Source organism: Podarcis liolepis, assembly GCF_965112155.1.
Source record: "Podarcis liolepis genome assembly, chromosome: 7".
NCBI classification, from domain to species: Eukaryota; Metazoa; Chordata; class Lepidosauria; order Squamata; family Lacertidae; genus Podarcis; species Podarcis liolepis.
Window position 1 is genome coordinate 25,850,608 of NC_139561.1, and position 11,262 is coordinate 25,861,869.

The following is an 11,262-nucleotide window of genomic DNA, read 5'->3' on the forward strand; positions in this document are numbered from 1 at the left end:
TTCCCCTTCTTTCTCTCTCTTCAAACAGCCATGAGCGCAGACCCATGCCCTGTGCTCACTCCATTCCCAGGCTGGAGTATAGCTGTCAACTTTCCCCTTTTTTGCGGGAAATTCCCTTATTCCAGCGCCGTTTCCTGCTGCTTCCCGCTGCTATCCCGGATTGTTAGATATCCTGTAGACCGTCCCCGGGACAGGTGAGGCTATTGATCCCTTATTTTTGAGGCTGCTGATCCCTTATTTTCAAATCTGAAAGTTGACAGCTATGGGCTGGAGACTGTTTTTTAACTGTAAATATAAGTATTTTACCTGCATAGTGTTTACTGCTGCTGTAACTGAGAACCAGCACAAGACTCTCGAGTAAGTAAACCATATTTTAAACTTGCTTTCCATTCTGTTCTCTGATTTCTTTGTTAAGCAGAGTAAGAAGGGGAAAGCTAGCCTAATTCCTCTGCTTCAGTTCTGCTGCAATGTGTGGGACTTTAAAAACACTGTTCAGTCCACACCTGCTTTGCATGCAAAAGGTCCTGTGTTCAATCCCCAGCAACTCCAGGTAGGTCTGGGAAGTCCCTTATGTGAAGCCCTCAATGCAGAGAATATTGAGCTAGCCTGGCTGAGTATATAAGTTTCTTTACTACCCCCTCCCCCCAAAATGTGATAGATAGTGAACTTGCTGGACCATTCAGTTCAGCACATATAAAGCACCCCAGAATCTGAGGAGGGATACAACAAACTTTAGAAAGCTGGCAATAAAAATATTTTAATAAGACAAATGTTTAGTACAAACCATTAGAAACATTTATATATTTTGTTGTCGTCGTTGTTGAAAAAGTAGAACCACATTGTCAAGCAGTATAAACGGTACCATGGGGGAAAGTTAATGCGACCTTTTTACATTTCGAAAACGAGCAACTTTCATTTTCAAAGATGCCTTTCTGGTTTTTCATTTTTCTCTCTCCCAATAAGGAAAAGGGGTCTTGGGGAAACACAGTGGGATGTCTGCTTTGTGTTTGTTTTTTTAAAATGTCCTCGCTATAGTCACTTTGGTCTCTTGGATTGAAAAGCTCAGGCCCAGAACCATGTCTCTCTCTTCCCCCCGAAGGCATTACACGGACTGATCTCCCCTTTTTACAGGGGGCCTGAAAAATGAAGGGGAAATAAAAAGAGGGCTGTTAGTTTCAAGCCCGCAGATACACAACAGGTGGGTGGAAAACATATCACGAGGTTGGGACTCCCTTCCCACCGCTCACACGGGCCCATCTGTGATGCCATTTTGCAGAGCTGTGGGTGGGGAAGACGTTCCAAATCCCTTCTTGTGCATGAATCTGAGAAGGAACCAAAAATAACAATAATAACAACAACCCCTGAGATATTGTGCCTCTGAACTTTCTAGCCTGCTTGGAGCTGCAAGAGGCCACTTGGCCCTCTCCATTCCACAGACATGTAAAGGAACCACCCGTCACTTGTCTCCACTCTTTCTTCCCTTGGGATTCAGACGTACTCTCTAGCCGTGGAAGGCTGCGACTGCCGGTAGTACTGCTGCCCTCTCTCTTCCGGTTTGGGGCAGGAGCAGGACAGGAAGGCTCCGCCCAGCATGGTCAGGCTGCCTGCTGACCACCCCACAAAGAGAGCAGGTCCAAATTCATACCTAAGGCCAAAAAAGAAGAAGAAGAAAAGAGTGTAGATTATAACAGCAGACATGTCGAGGTGTGCATCCTGATAAATCAGCTCCACCTCTTTGCAGGGACGCATTCTGGGTGAGCCGCCAAGCCTCCCCCCTCAGCATGGGGGGCGAGACTGTGTCCCGCCTTATGCTGGGGTGGCCCAGCCACGCCAGTTAGCCAAGTGGCCAATCAGGCGGCTTGGGGGGCATGGCCGGGGTCAATTTAAACCTTGGCGCGATGCTGAATTGCCCCTTTTCAGCTTCACGCCGTGGATCTCCCACCCTCCCACCCTTTGTTCAGGTTGCATCATTGGCCTTGCTATGGACTTCGGTTGGTCGCCGTTGAGGGGCCTGGTAGGACTTTTTCCACTTGGCAAATTGGCACTGGCCATTTGGTTTTTGCCTACCTCGTAGCAATCGTCACAACTTTGTAAGGTTAGGCGGTTAGACACTGGAATAGCAATGTGGGGGGGTGGGGAGGTGCGGCCATCACCTGCCCCTCCGTGCTCAAGGGTATTCCGTTAAAGCATGGGTAGGCAAACTAAGGCCTGGGGGCCGGATCCGGCCCAATTGCCTTCTAAATTTGGCTCGTGGACAGTCTGGGAATCAGCGTGTTTTTGCATGGGTAGAATGTGTCTTTTATTTAAAATGCATCTCTGGGTTATTTGTGGGGCATAGGAATTCACTGATTATTTTTTTTCAAAATATAGTCCAGCTCCCCACAGGGTCTGAGGAACAGTGGATTGGCCGCCTGCTGAAAAAGTTTGCTGATCCCTGTGTTAAAGGAATCCAGGGGTGTGGATCTCATCAGAAGCCCAGGGAGGGGCTAGGGCCATGCCATGACCCCAGTGGGAACCCAGGGGATGCTTGAGTCAATCCACATTGGCGGGGCTTCCCCTACTGGTGGTTAACCCTTACCAGACTCCTTGCAAGGCGAGCAGGCAGATATAGTCTGTTGATGCCAATGCCTAAGCCAATACCGCTCACATTCTGTAATCAATGAAGTTGTGGCCTAAATTTTGCCCATTAACATTAACCTAAATTCTGTCTTCATTCTCCTGGGGTTGGCTTGGGGCTTTGACATGCAAACTCAGTTGCCTCAAGATGGCAAAAAATAAACGGCCACAGTGGAGTGGCAGAACAACAGAACACCTGCTTTGCATGCTAGGCAACCCTAGTCTGGAACCCTGGAGAGCTGCTGCCAGTCTCTGTAGACAATACTGAGCTACATGGTGTGGGTTAACGTGCTGTGTTGCTCTGGTGCAAAGCTGATTTCCAGCAAGATCTCAGGCAGTGAGGGCATGTTGCTGGCCCCATAGAGATGGGTTTGTGAGTGTGTATCGAAATTAGCCTGGTGTGCAAAGGTAACATTTACATTCATCCCTTTTCTCTACTGTCTCCCACAGCTGGCATGTGGCCCTCAGAAGGTTGCCCAGAAGGCAATGTGGCCCTTGGACTGAAAAATGTTCCCCACCTGTGATCGAGGGGGGATGCTGTACACAACTGGGGCAATCTCTCTGGGTTTTGAAAGGCACACATCCGCTGCTGTGATTTCTGGTTTGAAAAGAGGTATAAGAAAGCACACTCTGGGTTGGCGCAGGCCCTGCTCTCACCTGGCGTTAACCGGCGTGCTGGGATTGAAAAACTCGTACGTCACCCGTGCTGCGTACCATGAAACAGCCGTCATAGTGCACAGACCTGGGAACAGAGAAGACAACACAAATGAGCCAGTTAATAGGAATTGGGGGCCAAACTACACATTACACTCATGTTCCAGGATTGGGACTCATCATGAGAACATTCTGCTGAATCAGACGAGGGACCCACCTAGTCCAGCATTCTCTCAGTCTCTGACCACATGCCCGTGGGAGGCTCACAAGCTAGACACGAGTGCAACAGTACTCTCCCCACTTGTGATTCCCAGGAGCTGGTATTAGGAGGCGTAATATCTCTGACAGTGGAGGTAGAACATAGATGATGTGACAAGTAGCCACACTGAGAGCCCTCTCTTCCCTTGAATTTGTCCAGTCCTCTTTTAAAGCCATTTAAGTTGGTGGCTTTCACTAGGGGCTGCGTGAAGAAGGACTTCCTTTTATCTGTCTTGACTCTCCCAACATTCAGCTTTATGGGATGTTCTAATGTTGTGAGAGAGGGAGAAAAGCTTTTCTCTGTCTGCTTTCTCCATGTCATGCATTGTGTTATAAATGGGGGGGGGGGGGCGGAGGAGAAATACAAGCAAGCCCAGGAACCCGTTCTTAAAAGTAGTAAATGAACAGCTTGAATGGAAAATGTTTGAGGGAAGGAGCATCCAAACAGAGATGGTCTTTTAGCAGAGCCAATGAGAATGGGCCCTGCAGTCCTATATGTCCTATGGCTGCTGCTGTCTTGTGTCACATGTCTCCAATTCCCCCAATATTCAGTGGTCGATGTACTTCATAAGGCTTATCTGCAAGCACAGGCCCAAGGAGAAACTGCTATGTTGCCTGACCTACTGCCCTTACTAAGCCTCAGAGCAAGCTGATATATCTAGCTTTTTCCTTTACTATCTTGAACACATGCTTGGGTTCCCCAAATTTAAACACAAGTATAACAAGAACCTTGATATGCATTTCATGCTCCAAACCAGGATGTGCCCAGAACAGTTGCACCCGATAACCCTCTTATTGAGGAATAATCCACCTTGTTAACTTGTTTCCACAAAGTTGTATTTGTTCTGAGCCGCTTCGAGTCTACCGAATAAAGCAAGGGTGGAGTGTATTTTTCAACCTTCTCTTCTGGGCAACCTTCTGGGGGCTACGTGCCAGTGGTGAGCAGCAGGCCAGAAGCAAAAATGGGTGGAGCAATAAATATCACTCTCGTCTTACTGTATAATGGCAATGGAAGACTGTCGTCAGGCTGCAGTTCCCTTGGCCACCAACAGGTGTCACTGTCCACTTCAATGTAGTGAGTGGTGGCAGATAGGCAGCCTAGGGAATCCGTGGGGTGACAGCAAGAGCACGCTGCAGCAGCCACCCAGCTCCACTGGCTCCCCCACCTGCCAGCTTCAAGGGCCTTGCCCTCAGGATTCAGATAACCAGGCTGACCATTGGACTGCTGGTCACCTACCCCCTCTGCATCCCGCCTTGGAATCTGTTGCTATTGATTAACAGGAAGAATGACAGGAGAAGCAGAGCAGAGAGGTGGAAGATGCCCGGAAACATAGTCTGGCCTTGAATACTGCAGGAGAAGCAGCATGGAGAAGGCACTCAGCAGTGGCAGCCAACCAGCCTCCAGATCTGCAGCACAATCCAATTTCCACGTGTTGCCATACACACACATCTGTCCTCCATCCAGGCAAGCAAGAGGGATTCTCAGAGTTTGAGGACACAACCCAGCCAACAATACCCACCCAAGGAAAGTACAAATAGAGCAAGAGAGGGACCAGGGAGAGTCCCCAGGTCAGAGGAAGTTGCCCAGAGGGCCCCATTTGGCACCCAGGCTGGGACAAGGCCCACAGGGTATATATTAGCCTTCAGCTTACTTACCTGCTAGTAGGAAGAAGACACCCCCCAACACAGCGATCCAGCTTTTCACCACGGGATTCTCGTCTCCGACTTTGGTGCATTTCATTCCGATCACGCTGACAACAGCCCCCACGAAACCCAGGAGGATGGAGACCACCATGAGTGCCCGGGATGTCTGGATATGAACTGGAAAACAAGAAAGTGCCTGTCTTTGGGGTGTCCAAGGGGGGAAAGAGGCAGCTGCAATTGCAGGCTTAAGTTGCTTAAAATGGCCCATAAAGGTAAAGGGACCCCTGACCGTTAGGTCCAGACATAGCCGACTCTGGGATTGCGGCGCTCATCTCGCTTTATTGGCCGAGGGAGCCGGAGTACAGCTTCTGAGTCATGTGGCCAGCATGACTAAGCTGCTTCTGGCGAACCAGAGCAGTGCACGGAAATGCCGTTTACCTCCCCACCGGAGCGGTATCTACTTGCACTTTGATGTGCTTTTGAACTGCTAGGTTGGCAGGAGCAGGGACCGAGCAACGGGAGCTCACCCCGTCGCGGGGATTCGAACCGCCGACCTTCTGATCGGCAAGTCCTAGGCTCTGTGGTTTAACCCACAGCGCCACCCGCATCCCTTCAAAAATGTCCCATAGGGTTGTCATATTTTGAAGAGCAAAAGACAGGTCACATTTGCCGACTTCTACTTTTAACTATAGGGACGTGGGTCGGTCACGACTGGACCTAATGGTCAGGGGTCACTTTACCTTTACCTTTACTTTTAACTATGGAGCACTATGATGACTCTAAACAGCGGGTGGCGCTGTGGTCTAAACTACTGAGCCTCTTGGGCTTGCTGATCAGAAGGTTGGCAGTTTGAATCCCCACAACCAAGTGAGCTCCTGTTGCTCGGTCCCAGCTCCTGTCAACTTAGCAGTTTGAAAGTGCACCAGTACAAGTAGATAAATAGGTACTGCTGTGGCGGGAAGGTAAATGGCATTTCTGTGCGCTCTGGCTACTGTCATGGTGTTCAGTTGTGCCAGAAGCGGTTTAGTCATGCTGGCCACATGACCCGGAAAGCTGTCTGGCCTGAAAGCGAGATGAGCAACACACTCCATAGTCGCCTTTGACTGGACTTAACCTTCCAGGGATTCTTTACCTTTACCTTTTTACCTCTACCCATGAAAAAGAGGATGTGACCTGGAAAAAGAGGACATATGGCAATCCTTCCAGCAACCAATTTTTAACAAAGGCATTTCATTTCATTTCCAATTAAGAGTGCCTTGTTCCAACCTCTGATGTACGGGCAAAGGGCTCCCTTACCTGTTAAAGGCCTCTTTGACACATTGGCTAAAGGCTCTTTACCACTCTACCCAATGACTCTCACCCATTGACACATAGGCAAAGGGCTCCTTTAACAGTTATATGCAACACTTACGAAAAATCTCTGATACAGAGGCGAAGAGCTATTTAACCCGGGCTCTACACCTTGACTCAGATCCACTGACACACAGGCCAAAGGCTCCATCAGCTCTGAAAGGGGTCTCCAAGGCAGAGGCTAACAGACTCTCACATACTGACACATGGGCGCCATTTTGAATCCATCTGTCAGGCCCAAACTCTGCCAATTTGGATGCCTCTGAAGATTTCCTAATTCCAGTCTGGTGTGATGGGCTCCTGATAGTGAGGAGTGGGTTTTGGTCTCTGTTTCTTAGATTCCTGGGGCAACACCAGGTGTACTGCCAGCTAGCTAAATAAATAAATAATAGTTAATCCTCAGCAAGGAGTTGCACCCATGCAAGAACATCGCACACGCACAGTTACTGTTTTAGATCTTCGCTCTGTTAGGGGTTGCTTTGCCCATGCAAAGCACTTAGAGAAGAGAGCTGGTAGCAGAGCAAAGATCTGTTGAAGAATTAGCGTCCCTACCGACTGGTAGCTTTCCCCCTCCTGGGGATCTTCCACAATCAAATTGCATTAGTCAAAGCTGGCCCGTCCATGAGGCGAAGCGAGGCGGTTGCCTCAAGGCGGCAGGCTCCAGACAGCCACAAGCAGCCGCAGATCCAGCTGCCAGGGAGTGTGGACCATGACTGTCAGCCTCCTTTTCCACTGCATGCCCACCTGGCAGGCTGGCACACAACAGCGGGCACACAGCAGTGGAAAAAGCATTTCCCACTTTGTCTCTAGCAGCAAAACATCCCGGCCTGGCCCTGGCATTAATGTTGGGCTTATTCTGGAAAGTCCATACACCACTCCTCTTTATAGTGGTACCTCGGGTTACATACGCTTCAGGTTACAGGCGCTTCAGGTTACAGACTCCGCTAACCCAGAAATAGTACCTCGGGTTAAGAACTTTGCTTCAGGATGAGAACAGAAATCGTGCTCCGGCGCCACGGTGGCAGCAGGAGGCCCCATTAGCTAAAGTAGTGCTTCAGGTTAAGAACAGTTTCAGGTTAAGAACGGACCTCGGGAACAAATTAAGTACTTAACCCGAGGTACCACTGTATTGTTTTTCTTCAATGCATCTCCAACATTTCTGCATGGAGGGGTGCTCTTGCAGAACAATGACAGTGGGACTCACCCTCCCACTGTGGATACTGAATACTGCAAAATAATAATTATCAATAGTAATAGTTTGTATCCAGAGTTAGTCCAACTCAGAGTAAACCCGCTGAAGTTAGTAGGCATGGCTAACTTAGGTTCATTACCGCATTGGCCCGAATGTAAGCCTCACTTTCCCCCCATATTCCGACTGTGGAAAGTCAAAGTGTGGCTTATATTCACGACATTACGGTATGCAGCCAGGAGCAGTGAGGAATGAAGAGGCTTATATTTGGGTATTTCCCCTTCTTTTCTTTCCCCCTCTCCAATTTTAAAGGTCTGGCTTATATTCGGGTGCGACTTATATTCGGGCCAATATGGTAATTGCAATGGGTAGCACTTACTTGGAGGCAGCCCCCAAATAGTAAACAGCTACCACTGTAACCGCGAGGCTTCCTTTGAGGCAAGGTTCACGAGGGGTCACTTCCAGCACCTTTACATGATGCCAAGGCTCAACGTGGATACGAAATAGCACTAAATGTTAAACAATAATAAATATCACCTTGAGCCTTGCCTTGAGACAAGGCTCACCAGAGGTCACTCACAATGCCTTTATATGATGCCAAGGTTTAGCTTGGATATGAAAGAATATGAAAGCTAATACTGTAATAAAAATAAAAGCAGAGCAGGAGGAGGAGGAGATATCAACTGTGTGGCATTTTAGCATTAACAAGAACACAGGGAGTCCCGACAATCATGGATTGGCATAACAAGCTACAAGAATTTGCTGAAATGGCACAGCTGACAAATAGCCTGAGAGGCAACTCAAAACAAAAATTTATGGAAAAGTGGGATAGATATATGTTCAAAAATACAGTAAAGGTTCACTATATATGCAAGCATTTGATTGACGTTGGGGAGAGACTGAGTTGAGGAACAAGACCAAGCGTACATATTGATATTGGAATGTATTAGGTAAAATGTAAAGAAGTATAAAACAATAAGAGTACATTCGTTTGTAAAAAAAAAAAAAAGTAATATACAACGGGATAGACAGGAAGTCCAAAGTGTTGATATATATACGATTTTGGAATAAGTTTGGAATAGCTTTTTCTTTTTGGTTTTCCTTTTCCTTTTATCTTTATGTATCTAAAGTATACGTACAGGTTGAAAATTACAGTATAGTAAGTTTTGTGATGTAATATGACAATGTCTGACAATGTAACGTAAGAACTTTAATAAATAAATTAATAATAATAACAAGAACACAGGTCTCTGCCCCGAAGAATGTACAATCAAAAATTCAATGCACTGGAGACAATCGAAGGCAATTTTGTGGGATGGGGATCTTTTCTTTCCTATTTTAGGAGAAGAGAGAAGCAGAGCGCTCAGCCACCACCACTGTGTAGCTAAAACCCACCACATACAAACACGCAGCACGTTTGAGTGGGAAGGGGTTCCAGATCCGGGGATGCTGCCATGGGTGCAGCCAGGATTTATAGGGGGGCGGCAGGACACCCACCTGTCATCAACCTCTTCTTAGCAGATTCGGAAGCAAATGTCTCAACAACAGTGGTTTTAAATTTCTTTTGACCCCCCAAGTGCTCAGGAAAAAAAACCTGTCCAAATCTTTCTACAATGTCTACTTTTTAGTAAATTGCTTTTATTCATTTACAGTGGTACCTCGGGTTAAGAACGTAATTCGTTCTGGAGGTCCGTTCTTAACCTGAAACTGTTCTTAACTTGAGGAACCACTTTAGCTAATGGGGCCTCCCTCTGCCACCGCCACGCGATTTCTGTTCTCATCCTGAAGCAAAGTTCTTAACCCGAGGTACTATTTCTGGGTTAGCGGAGTCTGTACCCTGAAGCGTCTGTCACCCGAGGTACCACTGTACTTGATTTAGAGGGGGTACCTCGGGTGACAGACGCTTGGAGGCTGCGCTACATCCCGTCAGGCGAGAGCCCCGCTTCCCCTACCCACCCGCAGGCTGTCTGCTGGACGCCAGCGAGGCGCAACCGCAGGCCCGGCTCTCCCTGTGCGCCCCCCCCCCCATGCACCCGTGAGACGCACCGTCGAGCGAGAGCAACGACTCGTGGAGCTTGCACTGGACCTGCCCGGTGCTCTGCGAGGCGCAGCTCATCCAGAGGCCCTCGTACAGCCCGACGGCGGTGATGATGGCGTCCCCGGCGTAGGAGCTCTGCTTCCACTGGGGCAGCGCCGACGAGCAGATGGAGCCCACCAAGCCGGCCAGAGCCATGAAGTAGCCCACCAGCTGCAGCCCCGCGTTGGCCATGGAGAGAGGGAGAGGACCACGGGGAGCGACGGCAGGAGGAGGAGGAGAGGGCTTGCCTCTTCCGACGGGGCGATCTGCAGCAGCGACTGCAGCGGCGGCGGCCGACGATGCCAGGGGCCGCCCCCGCGAGGGAACACGCTCTGGCAGCGGACGAGCTCGCCCGCCCGCGCTCCTTTGCTCTCGTCCTCTCTCTCCCCCCCCCCACCCCATAGCAAGGCTGGCCCCGGAGCGGGAGGAGCCAGCCCTCGAGTCCAGGCACCCTGAGCACCGCTGGGCCCTTCGCAGCGATGAGCAAAAGGCATCACACAGAACCTCAGAATGGTACAGTGGTACCTCAGGTTACAGACGCGTCAGGGTACAGATGCTTAGGGTCACAGACTCCGCTAACCCAGAAATAGTTCCTCGGGTTAAGAACTTTGTTTCAGGGTGAGAACAGAAATCGTGCTTCGGCAGCGGGAGGCCCCATTAGCTAAAGTGGTACCTCAGGTTAAGAACAGACCTCCGGAACGAATTAAGCTCTTAACCCGAGGTACCACTGTAGTTGGAATGGACCCCCCCCCCAACCCCAAGGCAGCAGGTTCTAAGTGCCAAGGGATGTGAGTAAATTTGTAGAGGATCAGACTGTAAGGAACATTCTCATGCACACAATAGAATGATGCCTGAAGTCTCCCGCCCCCCGCCCCCCAGATATGCATCAAAAACTGGGGCATGCCAAGGTTATCTATTTGAATAAAATATTTGGGGGGCAGGCAGGCACGGGCTTAGCCAGGAATTGGGGGGGGGGAAGGACACCCACCTGTCATCACCTTGCTCTGTCCAGCAGATTTGGAATGACATTTCTCAACAACTGTTGTTTTAAATGACTTTATTTTGCCCCCAAGTGCTCAGAAAAATCTGTCCGAACCTTTCTACAATTTCTAATTTTAGCTAAGGGTTTTTTAAATATATATATTTTTACTTGATTTAGGTAGGGGGCAGCTGCCCATCCTGCTTCCCTGGCTACACCCATGGGGATCACATAATCAATCACAAGTTGCAGCACACACGCACACCATTTGAATGTGGCGCTGTGGTCTAAACCACAGAGCCTAGGGCTTGCTGATCAGAAAGTTGGCATTTGAATCCCTGTGATGGGGTGAGCTCCCGTTGTTCAGTCCCTGCTCCTGCCAACCTAGCAGTTTGAAAGCACGTCAAATGCAAGTAGATAAATAGGTACCGCTCCAGCGGGGAGGTAAACGGTGTTTTTGTGCGCTGCTCTGGTTCGCCAGAAGCAGTTTATTCA

At 49.2% G+C, this 11,262-nt stretch overlaps 1 protein-coding gene across 2 annotated transcripts; it reads right to left on the reverse strand.

Annotated features, from left to right (window-relative positions):
* Positions 1-737: 737 nt before the first annotated feature.
* On the reverse strand, positions 738-10,140 carry CLDN19 (claudin 19). 2 transcript variants are annotated; one of them, XM_083513308.1, is made up of 5 exons: positions 9,758-10,140; positions 5,185-5,349; positions 3,274-3,358; positions 1,499-1,645; positions 738-1,322 (listed from the first exon to the last, which is right to left on the reverse strand). In XM_083513308.1, the coding sequence occupies exons 1-5, from the start codon at positions 9,978-9,980 to the stop codon at positions 1,244-1,246; spliced, it is 699 nt and encodes a 232-aa protein (XP_083369434.1). In that variant the 5' UTR covers positions 9,981-10,140; the 3' UTR covers positions 738-1,243. The 2 variants fall into 2 exon arrangements, with proteins under 2 accessions (XP_083369434.1, XP_083369435.1); XM_083513309.1 differs by having other exon boundaries at positions 738-1,136; positions 9,758-10,139.
* Positions 10,141-11,262: the final 1,122 nt, after the last annotated feature.

Excerpts from the sequence above, each read along its gene's own strand:
- CLDN19 (XM_083513308.1), bottom strand. The coding sequence starts at position 9,980 with ATGGCCAACGCGGGGCTGCAGCTGGTGGGCTACTTCATGGCTCTGGCC. Across the intron at positions 5,350-9,757 it reads GTCGTTGCTCTCGCTCGACG|TTCATATCCAGACATCCCGG; the intron begins GTGCGTCTCACG and ends CTTGTTTTCCAG. Across the intron at positions 1,646-3,273 it reads AGCACGCCGGTTAACGCCAG|GTATGAATTTGGACCTGCTC; the intron begins GTGAGAGCAGGG and ends TTTTGGCCTTAG.